This window comes from Equus przewalskii, chromosome 15, assembly GCF_037783145.1.
Source record: "Equus przewalskii isolate Varuska chromosome 15, EquPr2, whole genome shotgun sequence".
In the NCBI taxonomy this organism is placed as follows: domain Eukaryota; kingdom Metazoa; phylum Chordata; class Mammalia; order Perissodactyla; family Equidae; genus Equus; species Equus przewalskii.
In genome coordinates this window covers 67,499,845-67,518,766 of record NC_091845.1, presented here as the reverse complement: position 1 = coordinate 67,518,766, position 18,922 = coordinate 67,499,845, and the positions used below count along the sequence as shown (strand labels likewise).

At 42.5% G+C, this 18,922-nt stretch overlaps 1 protein-coding gene across 1 annotated transcript in view; it reads left to right on the top strand.

Moving 5' to 3' along the window:
- The window catches only part of BTD (biotinidase), a 40,225-nt gene that overhangs the window by 16,475 nt on the left and 4,828 nt on the right, over nt 1-18,922 (top strand). The window contains exon 2 of the mRNA XM_008536124.2: nt 15,786-16,050. Within this exon, the coding sequence (XP_008534346.2) occupies nt 15,786-16,050 (265 nt within the window). The remainder of the gene's footprint in view (nt 1-15,785; nt 16,051-18,922) is intronic.

Below are 18,922 nucleotides of genomic sequence, written 5' to 3'. Positions count from 1 at the left end.
GCTAAGACTTCCAGTACAATATAGGTGAAAAGCACTGATAAGTGGAATTTTTGTTTCATTTAATCTGTTAATGTGGTGAATTAAGTTGATATACTTTCTTATTTTAAATGATTCATCATTATTGTGATAAACTCAACTTTGATCATCATTTTCTTCTTATACATTGCTTACTTCAGTTTGCTATTATTTAGGCTTTCAGCATTTGTGTTTAAGAGTGCGAGTCAGCCATTACTTTCCTTTGTTGAACTATCCTTATTTAGCTTAGGTGTCAGGGTTATACCATTCTTTAAAAAAATTTTGGAACAGTTTGTATAAAATATGTATATATAAAAAAGACACAGTATGTATCTTTTCCTTGAAAGTTGGGGAGGATGTCCCTGAAAAATAGACCAGGATTGGTGCTTCTAGAGAGAGTCTTTGATAATTTAATTCTTCTTTGGTAGTTGGTCTGTTTCATTTTTCACTCTTTTTGGGATTTTGGTAAATTTTATTTTTCTAGAAAATTATGCATTTTATTCACATATCCTTTCAACATACATTTGTTCCAGAGCATCCAATAATCAGTTCTAAAATCTTTGTTGTAATCATAGTTATGTTCCCTTTTAATTTTTCCATTATGCTCTCGTGTGTGTTTATTGCTTTTATCCTTGATCAGTCTTCATGGAGGTCTGTTTATTTCATTAGTCTTTTCAAAGAATCAGTTTTGGACCCAAGGCTTCTTGGAGAAATGGCCAGTTCCAGATCTGAGCCAGGAAATGTACAAGATAAGCTTAGGACATCTTTTAATGTCAGATTACAAAGAAGCTATCAGAAACTACTAGGATAATGTCAAGAGGAATCAAGAGCCAACTTGAAGAGGCTACTACTGGCCAAGGATGGGATAGTTTGCGTTTCGATAATGATAATAATTGCAATGGAGAGAAACCCATCAAATATGTTTAAATCTATGAGTTCATAAATGATATTTTTAAAAGTTGGTCTCCTTCAGAGACTAGTAGAGAACCAATTCATTCTCTTGAAAACTGATTTTAAAAAGAATGGGAGAGAATCTAGCATTTATCCTGCCTTTCCTATATGAACTGTGCCAACAGATAACCAAATAGTAGATAAATTAAAATGTCTCTTTATAAAAAGTATTCCAATTAATAAATAAAAATGAAATGATAGAATTAGAATACCAGCATTTTGCAACCCCCAAAGAATAGGTAAATGCATTAAGTGTCAGTGTTTTGTGTTAAGATCATGTTAACACGTGCCTCATGATGAAAGAACACATACTCATAGTCTTGCCAAAGGGAGGGAAGCTGAGTCTGATCCAGTCTCTGGATCCAGCTGCCTATTTGCAAGAAATACCAAGGAAAGAGGTAAAGTTTGCAATAAGCAAAATCCATTCTCTTGGAAAATTTATAGGTCAAATGACCAGGCTTCTTCAATAGGTTGACTTTAAGGAAATAAAAGGGATAGAAAAGGAACCCATAGATTAAAAGAGACCTAAAGGATATATCAATTTTATTTAATTGGGAAGACTAAACTGTAATGCCCGGGGATACACATTGGGTAATAAAGGTTGTTTTTTTAATAAAGTAAGTGATAACTAAAAAAGTCAAGGTAATGGTTACTTGCTCACTTATGGTAGAGTTCCTAGATTTAGAAAAAACGGGACACCCAGGACTGCCAGTTAAATTTGAATTTCAGATAAACAATGAATAATTTTTTGGTACAAGTATGTCCTGACATACCTGTTTATCCGGAATTCAAACTTAACTGGGCTTCCTGTATTTTATCTGGCAAAATCTTGATTTTATTCAAGATGGTAACGCAACTTTCTTCCCAGCCTTCCTTGTAGCTAGGAGTGGTCATGAGTCTCCTTGTGGGCCAAAGCAATTTATTTATTTTTGTTTTTCCTTTTTCTCCCAAAGCCCCCCCCGGTACATAGTTATGTATTTTTAGTTGTGGATCCTTCTAGTTGTGGCATGTTGGATGTTGCCTCAACGTGGCTTGATGAGCAGTGCCACGTCCGCACCCAGGATTCAAACCGGCAAAACCCTGGGCCGCCAAAGCGGAGCGCATGAACTTAACCACTCGGCCACGGGGCTGGTGCCCCAAGCAATTTAAATGAAGTCAGTGGACAGGACTTTTGGGAAGCTGATGCCTTCTTACTGTTTTTCCACGCATCTTGCTGTTGGAGTTGTGGTAGTCCTGTTGCTCCCACAAGGTGCCCCTGAAGGTGGAAGCTGTGTGCTGAAGACAGAGGGGCACAAAGAGAGAAGGATCTTAGACCACATGGTGGAACTCTGCCTTTGCCCAGTTTTGTTGTCAGAGTTCGATCACTTAAAAGAAAAATTTTTCTTCTTTTGCGATGTTCTGGAACACTAAGTAGCATATTAGGATAATCTGCTCCTTTATAGTTAGGGAGACTTCGTTGGGAAATTATCGGGGCCTGTTTTGAGGATGGAAGATGGGAGGGAATAGATGTTCGATAACTTGGTATTTCTGCTATGACTGTTGGCTTGGTTCAGTTTTCTCTTTTATCTGAAGGAAGTTTTGGTAAAATACGTTTTCCTGGGAAATTATCTGTTTTATCTAAATTTCAAGTTTATCGGCATACAATTGAATGAGGAGATTGTTCATTAGTCTTTTAATTCCTTCTGCATTTGTAGATATTTCCTCCTTTTTATGACCTATTTTGTATATATTGTTCCTTTTTTTCTTAATTAGCTGATGATTTATCTGTATAATTGGGTTTTTTTTTTTGAAAGAATAACCTCTTGGACTTATTTATTCTATCATTTTTCTGTTTTCTAATTTGTTAATTTCCCCTTTTATTTTATTTCCTTCCTTCTGCTTTCCTGTGTGCTGCACTACTCTTTCCCCTGTCTTCACACACCTTTTGTTAGTTTTATAATTTCTATGTTGTCAGAGTTTATAAAATTTGTGTTGTGTTCCATAAACATAATCCTCATATATAATTTATGTGTAAGGGTTGTTGGGGCTCTGATTTTGCTGTGTTATTTTGACTCTCTTCCGCATTGGTTTCTCTTGCACAATAGTTTGCTTTCTTGTGTGTTCAATAATTTTGAATTGTGAGCTCATGCGTACTTGACCTCTAATTGTGGGACTTGCAAGTGCCTGGGTTGCAGATGAGTTCCGTTAGAGAGGATGTCGATTGGCTTTTCCAGGCACCCCAGAACTGTTAACATCTCAAGATTATTTTGTGTTCATTTCTTGGGGCTATGTGGGTCACGTATGTTGTGTGAATTTGAATCCTAAACCCGCTTTAGGAAACCTTTGGTTATAACTTCTCAGGAGATATTTTTTTTCCCTTCTCAAAGCTCAAGATGAGATATACAAGCTTCTACGTCAGATAGGTACTTTTGCTGGCAGGTAAGGTTTATATGTTTGTTTGATTTTGTCCATCCTCTCAATGAGGACATAGCCCATGGAGAGGCCTAGCTATATGCGCAGATCTCACTCCAACCTCAAGATCTTGTCTTCTGCCCTATGTAGCCCCCAAAATCTAAACCTCTTGGATATCAAGATTGGGAAATGTCTCAGTACCACATAACCACTTTGGTTTTCAGTTATTTATTTTTAACTTTTATTTTTAAAAAACTTTATTTTTTTAGAACGGTTTTAGATTCACAGCAAAGATGACCAGAAAGTACATATATCTGATATGGGTACAGTGTATCATATCATGTAGCAGGAGTATAGTTCCCATTTACCCATACCCCTACACATGCACAGGCTCCCCCAATATAGACATCTTGCATCAGAGTGGTACATTTGTTACAGTCAGCGACCCTGCAATGACACATCATTATCACCCAAAGTCCATAGTTTACATTAGAAATCACTCTTAGTGTTGTATATACATTCTATGGGTTTTGACAAATGTATAATGTCAGGTATCCATCATTATAGTATCATACAGAATAGTTTCACTGCCCTAAAAATCCCGTGCTCCACCTATTCATCCCTCTCTACCCCCAACTGTGGGCAACCCCTGAACTTTTTACTGTCTCCATAGTTTTGCCTTTTCTAGAACGTCATATAGTTGAAATCATACAGTATGTGCCCTTTTCAGATTGGCTTCTTTCATTTAGTAATATGCATCTAAGTTTCCTCTATGTCTTTTCATGGCTTCATAGCTCATTTCTTTTTAGTGCCAAATAATATTCCATTGTCTGCATGTCCCACAGGTTGTCCATTCACTCACTGAAGGACATCTCAGTTGCTTCCAAGTGTTGGAATTATGAGTAAAGTGGCTGTAAACATCCATGTGCAGGTCTTTGTGTGGACACAGGTTTTAAACTCATTTGGGTAAATAGAAGGAGTGTGATTGCTGAATCATATGGTAAGAATATGTCTAGTTTTTAAGAAACTACCAACCTGTTTTCCAAAGTGGCTGTACCACTTTGCATTCCCACCAGCAATGAATGAGAGTCCCTGTTGCTCCACATCCTGGTCAGCATTTGGTATTGTCAATGTTCTCGATTTTGGTTATTTACTAGGTGTTTAGTGACATGTATTGTCATTTTAATTTGCAGTTCTCTAATGACAGATAATGTGGAGCATCTTTTCATATGCTTATTTCTCATCTGTGTATCTTCTTTGGTGAGGTGTCTGTTAAGATCTTTTGCCTATTTTTTAATTAGTTTGTTTTCTTATTGTTGAGTTTGAGTTCTTTGTATAGTTTGGATAACAGTCATTTATCAGATGTGTCTTTTGCAAATATTTTTCTCCCAGTCTGTGGTTTGTCTTATTCTCTTGACATTGTCTTTCACAGAGCAGAAGTTTTTAATTTTAATGAAGGTCAGCTTATCAGTTATTTCTTTCATGGATTGTACTTTGGTGTATCTAAAAAGTCATCACCATACCCAAGGTCATCTAGTTTTTTCCTATGTTATCTTCTAGGAGTTTTATGGTTTTGTACTTTACATTTAGGTCTATGATCCATTTTGAGTTAATTTTTGTGAAGAATGTATGTGATGTAATTTATAATAACAAATGTATATTTGGTCTTCATCCACATTTCTGGCACAGAGCTCCTAAAACTCTTGGAAATACTTAAGTGATAAGAGCAATAAAGGTATCTCTTTTTTTGGAGGAATATTAACCCTGAGCTAACATCTGCTGCCAATCCTCCTCTTTTTGCTGAGGAAGACTGGCCCTGAGCTAACATCTGTGCCCATCTTCCTCTACTTTATATATGGGACGCCTGCCACAGCATGACTTGCCAAGCAGTGCGTAGGTTCATACCTGGGATCCAAACCAGCGAATCCTGGGCCACCGAAGTGAAACGTGTGTGAACTTAACTGCTGAGCCACTGGGCCAGCCCCAATAAAGGTGTCTTTGATAGTCATAACAAGCCCCTTTGTACCACACCTGAGTTTATGTTAATGAGATAATTTTTGGGAGGCTCCTAAGGGTGGGGTCTGATTGCCAGGGGAATCAACCATGTGATAAAGGATTGTAACTTAGATTCATTCCCTATCTCCACACTTCTGACCTCCTGGGAGGGGAGGGGGCAGAAGACTGAGTTCAATTACCAATGGCCAATGATTTGATCAATCGTAGTGAAGCCTCCATAAAAACCCAAAAGCACGAGGTTCGAGGAGAGCTTCTGGGTTGGTTAACACATGGAGATGCAGGGGAGTGCATCCCTTCCCACATACATACGCAAGTACTTCTTCATCTGGCTTTTTTATCTGTGTTCTTTATAACGTCCTTTATAATTAACTAGCAAATGTAAATAAATGTTTCTGAGTGCTGTGAGCCACTCTAGCAAGTTAATCAAAAAGGAGGAGAGGGTTGTGGGAACCTAGTTGGTCAGAAGCGCAGATAACAACCTGGATTTGCAATTGGCATCCAAAGTGAGGGAGACGGGCAGTCTTGTAGGACTGAGCCCTTAACCTGTGGGATCTGAGGCTATCTCTAGGTGGATACTATGAGAATTGAGTTAATTGCTTGATGGTGTTGGACAACACACATAGAGTGTAAGATCAGTGTCTAGATTCATTTTTTTGAATGAGAATGTCCACTCGTTTCAGCATTATTTATTGACAAGACTATCTTTGCTCCGTTCTGTTTCCTTTGTGCCTCTGTCAAAGATCAATTGAGTATATTTATGTGGGTCTCTTTCCGGGTTCTCTGTTCTGTTTGTCCTTTGATCTGTGTCTGTTCTTTTGCCAATACCACACAGACTTGATTACTGTAGTTTAATAGTAAGTCTTGAAGTCCGATAGTGTCAGTTTTCAGACTTGGTTCTTCTCCTTCAATATTGTGTTAGCTGTTCTTGGTCTTTTGCTTTTCCATATAAACTTTCGAATCAGCTTGTAGATATCCACAAAATAACTTGCTGGGACTTTGGTTGGGATTGCATTGAATCTATAAATCAAGTTAGGGAAGAACTGACATGAAATTTGTCTGGCAGAGCTCAAGAAAGAAGCAGGAGAAAAAAATGCATACATGTTTTACTTAGCTATTATCATTGTAAACATAGAAAATTTTTCATTATGTGTTTGTTTAGCATGTCTTAAACATATTCTGTTGTCTGAGTCTTCGTAACTATCTTTTAAATTTTTGGTTAATGTTCCACCTGGTTTGTATACATTAACTTTCATAGCTTTCATCATATTCTATATTGTCTTGTTTCCAGCTTTCATCTGTTGGGGCTTATTCTTCACTTTTAGCTAGCTTCCAGTTGTTGAACACTAAGGACTTTTCATCAGGTATTTTCATTTCCAGCTTGTAGATGTAGAAATTGAAGCTTAGTTATTTTAAATAATTTACTCAAGTTTATATAATAAGTATCAGAGCCAGGATTTCAGCTCAGATATGTTGAAACCCAAAAGCCCATCTTCTTGACTTCCATGCTATGTTGTCATTTCACCTAATGTTTTTCTTCCTTTGAAAGACTTCCTGAGATAAAGTCCCAGAGGTGTACTGTGTGTAATTCATAATATGAATTGTCAAACTTTTTTTCCCAGTAAGAAATTGCTGTTCTCTATCACTTTACTAGTTTACCTTAATTTTTTTCCAAATTTACTATATTTAAATAGTACCAGTTAATGTTTATTTTGTACCTAAGTTCAAAGTCTTTCAAAGTGTTTGCTTATGATTTTTCTTCCTGTTTCAGTCTGTTCTTGTTCATTGCCTGTTTGTAAGTGTTGTCTTGATGTTTGTATTTTGCATGTAAATTTTAATTTGTCTATCTGTTTCTGCTGTTATTTTAACTGCTTTAAATTTTAGAAAGTTGTGTCATCAAATATCTGATATCAGATTCTAATTTATGCTAGTTTTCTTAGCAGTCAATGTTTAACTCCTTATTCGGAGTTTATTTGTGTATGTGGCCTGAAGTGTTTGAATTTATTTCCAAACTGTTATTCAGTCATCTAGTGTCACTCATTCAACCACACTTTCCCTCTCATTGTTTTGAATGTGGTGGCATAAAAAGAATGTAGTCTTTTGGACAAAACAGATTTGGGTTAAATCCTGGCTCTGGATATTGATCCCGTTCAAGTTTAGGGGTAACCTCTTTCCAAAAAAGAGCTAGAATATCTTCCTCTGCTTTTCCCCTAGTGCTGACGAATGTGGCACCAACTACCACAGGACAGCCTGAAACCTCCCCTACCCACCCTGGTCCTCCCACCATCCCCAGGGAGCCCCAAGCTCGGAGGACTTGGGCCTTCATGCCGGGTAAAGCTGCAGGACATAGGCGAGCCAGTCAGAGTCTGCCCCCCAGAGGGTCTGGATGGCATAGGGCAATGGGATTTGCTTTAGTGACCAGGATGTATCTATGGCTGAGCTGGGACCTTTGCTAGAGGCAAAAAGGCACACAAGTAATTAACAGTCTAGCCAAAGCAGAAGAAAACAAAGATGCTCATTGTGTCCAGGAAGAGAGACGGAAGTGAAGACACTAACCATTGCTCTGCACGTTTACCATACCATGGACAGAAAAGACTGCCAAGTTTGTGAGTAGGTCTGGAAAGATCACTGTCATTCTTGATCGTGTGCTGCCCTCTAACTGAATGCCATTGACCACCTGCCTGTGCTGTGAGTCACCTGCGTCTTCCCTCCATGCTTGTTTCAAGAGCATCCTCCATAGGTACTCGGAACTGACAGCATCTGGACCCATTTGCCAGCTCTCTGCTGTGACTCTCTTGGTGATCTTGACTCTGCCCTCCCAAATATGTGCTTCCTGGCCTCTCCACAGGAGAAAGTGGCCTCTACATGTTATCTGTAGTGCTGGGTTTTACTTTAGCTTTTTTTGTTGTTTCTTTGACACTTCCTACTGTCATTCATTCTCAGTGTTTCCAGACTATCCTATTGAGGATTGTGCTTTTGACTTGGGCAACACGTGTCCTTAGCTCTATTACCCATTCCATTGTTCTCCACTGTCTGCATCCAGGGTGTCTTCACCATCAGGTTGGTCCTGTGATCTGGTTTTGACTCCTGAGCACTGGCAGATAAGAGCACAGGGATGATGGGACTTTATGTAGCGTTGTTTCGTCGCTCACCATACCCTTAGAGATGTTGCATCCACCATACACTTAATAATCACAAAGAGCCTTTAAATTGCCCACATTTCTGAGCATATCTTCCCTGAACAATTTGACCTGTGGCTTTAGGGCATCATACTTTCCATACACTGGTTGTGTTTTTCCTGGATGTCTATCCTTTAGGTCTTCGTTATCTAGAAGGTGGTTCTTCTGATGACTCTAATTGAAGGTAGTCCAACAAGGAAATGGAGGAGAAATTTCCCAATGGCTTTGAAAAACAATTCTTTGCTGACACCTATTGAGGTTCATTTTGGCAAAGTTCATGATAATTCTTGGAGGATCAAGAAGGTAAAGCCAAGCTGGAAGCCATAAACATTCTCGAAGAGCAGAGTAGCTGCAAGTGGCCCCACCATTCTGCTCTCCCAAGGCTGGCAGTGAAAGAAGCCTTCTCTGTGCTCTTTCCTTGCTCTCTGGTCAAGGTCTCTGGACTCAGTTTAAGACTTACTTCCTCCGCTATTCAATTTTGAACCCCAAATATTTCAGAGATATATATTTATAAACAAATTTAAATTATTTTTAATTAAAAATTTTTAATTAAATTTATATGTTATCTATATATTTATTCTCATTGTCTATTTATATAATAGAATATCTATTCATACTATTTATATAATAGAATATCTTTATGTAATAGACTATCTGTTCCCCCTATTTTATTCTTTTAAAATCGGGAACTCTATTTAAACAAAAGAACACCAGAAACAACCTGATTCTACGATGATGTTGCTGTCAAGGCTAAGGCATGCACCTGACCGAGTTGTTTGGGGGAGGTTTTTTTCCCCTTAGTTTGAGTGTTTAAATACTCTGTTGCTCATTTTCACCAAATTTAGTGGAAATGCTCTGAAATCTACCCAAATTCTATAACCCCCATTGGAGAGGCACTGGGAAATAAAGGTGATGGTTCTGACTTATGTCTTTCTTTGACATGAGGGAAAGATAGGTGTCAGAATATAGGTTCTACACACCTTTAACCTCTAGCCAAGTGGTTCCCCAGTGTGACCCCAAACCAGGACCATCAGCCTCAGCATCACCTGGGAACTTGCAGGAAATGCAGATTCTCAGGCCCTACCCGAGACCTGCTGAATCAAAACTTCTGGGCGTGGGGTCCAGGGATCTGTGTGTTCAAGCCCTCCACGTGACCCTGACGGCACACTCACATTTTCGAACCCCTGCTCTGGTCTGACCGCCCAGGATCTCCCTTGGGAATGCTACTGTGAGTTTCTGTTTATTTTGCTGCAGCTGCATTGAAGACGCCACAGTGGTCTTTGAAGGCTTGACTGATAAATAGCCCCAGTTCTTCAGCAGGTGCTAGGAGGGCTGCACCAGAAGCCAGGAGATCTGGTTTCCAGTCTGTTCTTACCACTAACTAGTCCTGAGGTTTTCTTTCACCATGAAAATAGAATTTTACCATCTGCTTTTACTGCTTTGTGTAGCTGGGAGAGAAGATGAAATAATGGATGTTAAAATGGTTTGAAAATGTTAACATGTAACTTGTAAAATGCAGTGTGGCATCGGTATAAAACTTTGTCCCTATAGATCCCTTAACTCAGCCAGAGTTCCCCACGCATAGTGCTGTGCATCACAGTGTGGATGGCTCTGTCACTTTGCACATCCAGTCACATCCTATGGAGTGCACAGAAAATCGCAACAAATTTAGAACTTGTGAATATAAAAGATGCAGTAGGTCCTGGAAGCATGACGAACAAAAAACAGCTTTCATGAGACCCAAATCTTGGAAAGTCATTTGTTTTCTGATTTTTCTACTGTAAAAGAGAGAGATGAGGGGCTGGCCCTATGGCCGAGTGGTTAAGTTTGCACACTCCACTTCGGTGGCCCAGGGTTTCACCAGCTCGGATCCTGGGTGCAAATATGGCACTGCTCGTCAAGCCATGTTGTGGCAGCGTCCCACACAGCACAACCAGAAGGACCTAAAACTAGAATATACAACTATGTACTGGGGGGCTTTGGGGAGAAGAAGAAGGAAAAAAAAAGATTGGCAACAGATATTAGCTCAGGTGCCAATCTTAAAAAAAGAGAGAGAGAAATGAAGTGTTAGAGATGAAAAGGAGAAGACAGAGAGGAAAAAAACCCGTCCACTTACTGCTTAAGAATCCCTCTGCTATTGTGATACTCACTTGGGCTAGTGATACTCAGTTTGTCCACAGGATGGCGGTAGCAAACCTGTAAAGTCTGTCTCAGCTGGGGCTCTTTCCTTCCACACAACAAAATGAAAAAGAGAGCGACTTCTTACGTTAAACACCTGGGCATTTCAGGGAGTTTTATTTGCTTTATATTATGAAGATGATTTCCCATTTGAGGAAAGGAAAGATGACATACTGTATTTAGGTTCCAGTGTCACGATCCTTTGATTGCTCGTTTCGTGTCCTAAGACAACTCACTCTAGTCAATGGAGCAGAAGGAGGCCCTAATTGATGGCCTGGTCCAAAGGTACTCTTCTGTATGTCACTCTCTTTTTTGAAGATAAGAGCTGGACTCTTTTAAGTGAAATCACAACTTCCCAGTTCAACTCAGAGGACTTGGTCATTTATTCACTATTTTGAGTTCAGCTTTGAATTTCGATGTCATCATCAGTTGTCACTCACAAGTGTTTACACTTGACATTTCCGACTGAGACGTCAAAAGTTCTGTTGGTGGATGGGTTTGCACGAAGCCATCCAAGCTGAAGCTGTTGTGGGGCTGCTTGTTCCAGGGGCCGGTCCTGGACAAGCTCACTTCTAGCATCATCAGAGGGGAGAACCAGGAAGCAAGAGGCTTTCTAGGAAATACAGGGTCTCTTTAGGGATTTCTTTAAATTCAAATTATGTAATTAGGTGGAGATGGACATTATTTCTTCTCCCTATGTAAAGGGATTTAGAGAAGGAAATCACAAAATTCCTGAGAATAGGTTTAAAATTACTTGGAACCTCACAGGCTTGTTCTTGGCAAACACTGTCAAGATATACACAGAAAAGTATATGTGCTGAGTCCTGATGGCTGAGCAGGTCCCTCGGGCTTTGTTCCACAGGACAGGACATTTCCTCTGCTGACTTTTCCTACCTCCTTTTCCAATCTTTGGACTGTTTTTCTCCCTGACAAGTAAAGAGTGACAGGATCTTTTATTAAAAAGATCAGTAGGTCTATATATAAATTTTTAAACATATATACCTGCCTCTGAAATTGTCTTATTAAGAATACCTTAATAATAATCCTTTCACTTTATTGCAAAAGACACCATTGTAATAGCATGGCTAGGAAGGAAATGCAGCTAATTATCAAGATGAATCATTTAGCGAGATGGAAAAAGTTCCTTGGGTGTAAAAATATCTAGTGATTGACATGTTACCAAATTTCCACAAAATAGATTTCTCTGTAATTTAGACTTTGATTTCTTCTTCTCATAGATCACAGGAACCTTCCTGATCAGCATGAGTGTCGGGGGATCATTTTTCATTATGAAATGAGAAGCAAGGGCTTCTCTAGGGCAGTGAAAAGCTCAGGATGCTTGCTTAAAGATGTCAGCCCGGCAGTGTTCTCCCCTCCCTGCGGGGATTTCCTGTCTCCTGGATCTTTCCTGTTGGCGTGCTGTAAGGTCTTTGGCTTTTACTCTGCATGCATTGGGGAGTCGCTGGAAGATTTTGAGCAGAGGCATGTCGTGAGTGACTCAGGCACTCACTGGTTCTCACAGGGCTGCTCCAACAATATTAGAGTGGACGAGGACAGGGGAACTGCAGGGGCGTGGTGAGGAGGCCAGTGAGCGCGGCCCTGTTGTTTCTCTCTTGGACTTCATTTTCTGCCACCTTCCTCTGGTGCCTGGGCTCCAGCCCACTGTTCTCCTTGCTGTTTCTTGAACCACCCAGCAAAATCCCACTAGGGCCTTTTGATGGGGCCATTCCCTCTGCCTGGAACCCTTCCCCAGGCATCCACAGGGCCTCTTCTCTCCCCTCCTTCAGACACCACCTTCTCATGGAGGCCTTCCCTGACCATACTGTTTAAAATTGTCCTCTACCCAGGCCAGGCCCTCCCTGTCTTTCTCCCCTATGTTCCTTGTATGCACTTACTGCTGTGTGCCATACTCCATGTTTATTTGATCGTGGTCGGTTTCCTCATACATCCAGAGTGGGGGCTCCATGCGGAAGGGCTGGGCTTGTTCACTGCTGTGTCCCTGACACCTACACCTGTGTCTGACTCACAGTTGGGTGTCCTGAGAGTGTCTGAAGTGGGTGCCCTTCCAGCGCTGCTCTTTCCTGGCAGTGGGATTCAGGGCACCTCCCGAGCGCCCCCATCTCAGAGGGCTGTGGTGAGCCCTGAGAGCGTATGAAGTAGGTTATGGGAGCACACTGTCACCTCAGTAGTGCGTCCATGCCAGGCCCTTCCTTTACTTTAGTCTTATATGTCAAATGTCCTCCAATGGAAGAGAGCGCATAGCTACCTTTTCAGACCAGGCACACACCTCTGGACACCATTTTGTCTATGGTCCACGTCCTGGCCAGCCGTAAAGATAGATCAGTTGCTGGATTTCCAAGATCCCCCTGACTTCCAGGGCCTCCCTTGTTCCCAGGGAGCCCCTGCACCCCACCCCCCTGTGCATGTATCATGAGCCAGCACCTGGCAACCACTGGAAATGTCTGGCATTGCCTCAGCCCTTCTAATGGAGAAGGCCCCCGTCTCCTGCCTGCTGGGCCCTTCAGAGCCCCTACCTCAGGCCTCATTTGGTTTTTCCTGAGACAGTTGAATGGGGCCAAATAAAGAGGAAGACCAGCATTTGTGAACTTGATTGAAATAGCTGCTATTTCACCACTCTCCCAAGGGCAAACTGTTGTACCTATTTTTTTTTTTTAAAGATTTTATTTTTTTCCTTTTTCTCCCCAAAGCCCCACGGTACATAGTTGTATATTCTTCGTTGTGGGTCCTTCTAGTTGTGGGATGTGGGACGCTGCCTCAGCGTGGTTTGATGAGCAGTGCCACGTCCGCGCCCAGGATTCGAACCAACGAAACACTGGGCCACCTGCAGTGGAGTGCGCCAACTTAACCACTCGGCCACAGGGCCAGCCCTTGTTGTACCTATTTTTATTATAATTGCTCATTCTCTCCTACCTCATTCAGGGTGCTTGTTTCAAGCGTGAATACCTGGTTGAATCTGTATAACCCCTTATTATCAACCTGCCTTTGTTTGCGCACAATGATTGCCGTTTCAGCTCTCCTACTGGGCCCCTGTTGTGAATAATCTAAATTTTATTTTCTCAAAATAGAAAGAAATGTGATATCTTGCTGGTTCTTCAGTTCCTCAGGATTGCAAGTCCCTGAAACAAACAAATGTTCTGTGTCCCCAAATTGGTGGCATACAGCTCTTAGTTGAGAGAGGAGGATGCTGGGAACGCCGCTCTTGGCCCCAGGACCTCCTGACCTGCCTCCACCGGCACTGGTTCATACGCCTGTCCTCCAGCCTCAGTTTCTCCACCTCTTAGTGAGGCCGTAGGCTTATACTTTAGAAATATTGTGAATATGATTTTGAAGATGAAAGTTTTCCCCCCAGACCACTCCCCATTATCATCACTCTGCAACCAGAGATGAAATGGAAAATAGACTTTGGGACTTTTAAAATGATTCATTGCTGGTCTTCAGAGGCAAAATTCAGATAGGAAAGCTTATCAATTATACTTTTGTTTCTACTCAAAAACTCATGACTGCTCACTCAAAGGCGCCTTGTTCTCATCTTAAAACATTGTTTACAGTGTCCCAGATGAAGGGCAACAAGTCCTGGGGTTTGGTATTTGGGTGGTGCCGTTATTCCCTGGGGAAAGAAGTAACAGTTTGAGACGAGGCGGGGTTGGGAGGGAGGGCTCGCTCCTTCCAAGTGTTGGATTTTGTGAGGATTCTGACTGAACAGCCCTAGTACTTGTTCTGTTGCTGAAAATAATTATGGTTACTTTTGTTTCTGGAACGTTTGAGAGGAAATTAAAAAGAGATTTGTGGCCTGGAGAGTTTGGTTTTAAAATGTAAACACAGGAGTTATGAGTCCGACTCGGGCAGCGAGTCACTTGCTTCTTGAAGAGCAGCAGCTTGCTTCCTCGATTTGTCTCTGTTATCTTGATGTTTAATCTGTATTCCTGGGCGGATGGTCAGCCCCAGCACATCTCCACGGGGCAAGTGGCCTGGCCTTGGCACGCCACCTGGTAAATCTGTGTGCCGGGGGAGGGGCTTCAGCTGGCAGCCCACGCCGATTTTCAAGGCGGAATTGGACTGTTCACTCTCAAACACTTAGTAACATACAACTGTTAGAAATAAAAATCCCTGTTCTTGGGCAAAAAGGCACACAGGGGTGTCCTTGTAAGTGACATAATTTACTTCTAATCTCTTATGGTAGGAGCTACCAAGCTGAATTTACTTTCCAGAAAATTCTAGTTTGTCTTCTAGAAAATTGCATTTTGTCATTGCAGAAGAATTTTATTTCCAAACGAGTATGCTTTTGAGCAAGAGTTTGGGAGTCACAGAGACAGAGGTTGAGAAGGTGGTGATGTGCAATGGCAATCCTCAAGTTCAAGGAGAAAAAAAAGTCATACTTTCATCGGGAAGCTTCTTTTTACCTGTCCATACCAGAGAGTAGGTCCTGGCATTTAAGCGGAAGTCAGCATTTTCTCTGCTGTAAATAAAGAACGTCGCGCTCAGTAAAGGGAGACTTAGCCTTCATCTTCATTACTAACCAAAGAAATGCGGGGAGAATTCCCATCCCTGAGGTTTCTGAGGCCAGGAATGCTGAGCTGTATTAGTGGGATCACCGCAGTGGTAGCTGGTGTTGACCGGTAAGCTGTTATGTGTCTATAGAGGGCAGGCAGTGGGATGTGGAATATGTCCCAGAATTATGTAAAATAATCAGAATAATTATTATTGCCTAAAACTTCAGTGCGCAGCTAGAAAAGCAAGTAGTGACGCACTGACGCCTTGCTGAAGATGGCGTAGGAAAATCCTGGCAAACACTGGGTCTGTTTTGGAAATGTTCTAAAACCAGACTATTAACACAGTGAGGCATTTTAAACGTAGCTTGCTACGTGTTTGGAGAGAAACACATACCCTTTTCTTAGGAACATGAAACAAACTCTTTGAGCCGCAGGATCACGGTGGGTGAGTTTAAACTGCTGGGATTAATAAATCACAGCTGCAAAAGTGAAATTCTTGGCAGGATTCTTGATTCAGCTGTTTTCCCCTTGCCCTGTTACATTCCAGATGTATGGTCTGCATTATGTCCAGAGCGAGCAGCCAGCTTGCTTTTTTCCTCTGTGGCTGTTACATGGCTGCCCTGGGAGTCCACGCTGGGGAGCATTACGTGGCTGATCATCACAAGGCTGGATATTACGTGGCTGCCGTGTACGAGCACCAGTCAATCTTGAGTCCGAATCCTCTAGCTCTCACCAGCCGCAAGGAGGCCTTGGAGCTAATGAACCAGAACCTCGACATCTATGAACAGCAAGTGATGACTGCAGCCCAAAAGGCAAGAAATGCTCCTGGGTTAGAACCTTAGCTTGTCTTGCAGAACAGAGCAAATTGCTCTTTAGCCTCTGTCAGTGGTTCCTGCAGCCCCTCTGGAAAGGCAGTCCAGCTGGTAAAGCTGAGTCGAAGTGGTCAGTTGGCTAGAGTCTCACTACTTTAGAGAGTGATCCATGGACCAGCAGCATCAGCATCCCCTTGGAGCTTGTGAGAAATGCAGAATTTGAGCCCTGCCCTAGACCTGCTGAATCGGAATCTGCATTTTAGCAAGATCCCCAGGTGATGCTTTTCACCTCAAGTCTGGGAAGCTCAGGGCTAGATCCCTTGTCCCCAAATGTGGCTGTGTGGAGCAGTCACAACTGATTGTAAACAAATGTGGGTGCCTGGGTCCCACACCCGCAGAGTTGGATGGGATGTGGGCTGGGCATGGGGATTTTTAAGGCCCCCCAGGGGATTCTGATGTGCAGAAAACTCTGAAAACCACCAGGCACGGATGGCCTCTCATGCTGTCTGAGGCATTCAAAGTGAACTGAAATAATGAGCAGCCACAGATCTGCAGTTTGCTGCCTTCACATTTTGGGGGGCTCATTTCTTGTCTCTGTGCCAGACTATGAACAGTCTGAGGCCGCAGTCCAGACAGAACCGAGCCCAAATGGATGAAGGGAGATTGGTGCCAGCCTTTGTGAAGGCTTCCTGCTTGGCCGGCGTTTCCCCTCCTGCCAGGAAGGGTAGGGCAGAGAGGGAAATGTCGGTGCCAGATGTTACTGTGAGAGAAAATGCCCTGTTGGGAAATCTATAACTGAAGGGAAGCATGTCCTTTAACCTGAACCCTGGGGCAGGGGTGACCCAGCCCAGCCGCTCCTCGAGGAAGCCCCTCTCTGCCTCCGCGGGAGGTAAACTCCATGCGAGCAGAACCTCCCCATGTCCAGGAGTGCAGCTGGCAGACCCGGTCCTGCCAGCAGGTCCTGCCCCACGTAGTCCCCGCCTCTGCTCAGGGTGGCCAGGATCGCCTGGACAGCCACCATGTATTGCTACATTAAACGTTCTAGCCTGTGATACGTATAAATATCTGTGTCTGTCTGTCTATAGATCTAAAACCAGTGTTGGAAGGGAGCCTAAAGAGCTGGTCCAGCTGCTTCTGACAGGTGACACTCCTCTCTTTTGTTCCCAGCCTGACATCCAGGTTCTCCTTAAACACCTTCAGCAGCCCAGAACTCCCTGTCTCACACGTCCACTCATTCCACTTGAGGACAGTGGGAACTTCTGGAAAGATCTTCCTTTCAGTGAGCCACCATCAGCCTCCCTGTAACTGCCACCCATTGTTCTGGCCTCGGAGCTAAACAGAGCAGGCTGAGGCCCTTACTGGGGCGGGCCGTCTCCCCAAATGGAGGATGGCTGTCATGGTCCCCCGCGGCATCTTGCTCCCAATCTATATATCCCCCGTTCCTTGCGAGGGGCAGTTTCCAGCTCTTCTTTCCAGGTTGTCTCCAGGCCCAGAGTTGTCCCACTTCTCCCAACTCTGTCTGGCAAGGGCAGGATGGAGTAGACCCATCACTGTTCTTATTCTAGACGTTGTCCCCAGAAAACTTTTGGCCTCCACACCTCACTGTGGCTTCATAAGGCACTTGCTGTCAACAAAAACTCCAGAGCCTTTTTCACACACACAGACACACATGCTGTCATTACCATCCTGTACTTACAAGGTTGATTATTTAATCTGAGAGCAAGACTTCACATTGATGCTGTTAAATTTCGTCATTCCGGCCGGTTGGGCTATTTGGGGACCTTTACTGACATCCCAGATATCAGTTACCTTCACGTCATTCACACATTTGATACACACCTCATTTGTGTCTACGCTGAAGTCAGTGTAAAAAAATCTGGGGCTGTGCACTCAGACCTCCTGATGACACAGATCCACTCGAAGCGTTCTCGCACAGTGTGTGCTTGCGCAGCCCTAAAGTATCACCTCCTGCTTCTCCATCCTGTCCCCACAACCATTCTAAGACATTTGCAAATGCCATTCCGAAACCGTGAGACAGTGACTGGAGGCCCTGCATTTTAAGAACCTGCCCGCCAAACGTACAACGTGTTCTTGTGGAACCCGTGCCGGCCGCAAGGCCCCAGTCCTTCTCTGTTTGTGATCAAGGCGTGGGGTGAAGATCCTGGTCTGGTCATTCCTAGTGCTTACAGATACCTTGGCTTCCCTACAGGGTCATATGTCTTAAAGCAACTTCTCAGACAAAGCGATGCCAAGCATGTGTCAGAGTTTTATATCAAACCTGTTATAAGGGCAGAGGTTCATGAACAAGCCAATAAAAATATTTCTCTCTTGGTAGAGGCATTTATAGGGAAGAAAAGTCCAGCCAAAGATAGTAGCCTGGTCAGTCACTGGACTGGCAACCTTACTTCCTCAGTAGTTCTTGATCTCATTAAGGTCTATCAGAAAACTGCTCAGGCCATTTATCAGGAATGCTGATTATTTCGTAGAATGTTCCTAAAACGTTGGCGATCACATCAGATCCAAAGTGCCGCCCCAGCTCTGGTTGGCTCCTCTCCGCATCCCTGGCACATATGAATTCAGGAATGCAGTTCAATTTTGATGTTAGTCTAATATGCATATGTAACTTAAATGTTATTGTCCATAAGAAACCACTCAGTGCTCTCAAAGATTTATTTTTAATAATGGAAAATATTTGTCCAAGTATAATTTTCAAAAAGTTAAAAACATGACTATATAAATGTAGAGTGGACATGTGTCAAAGCTTTTATTTAAGTCATTAATTAATGAAGGGACTAGTAAGATGGTAAAACTGATTCAAAAGAGAATTTGAGAAATAGAAATGTGGGTATGTCAGCCAGTGAAATGAATGAAT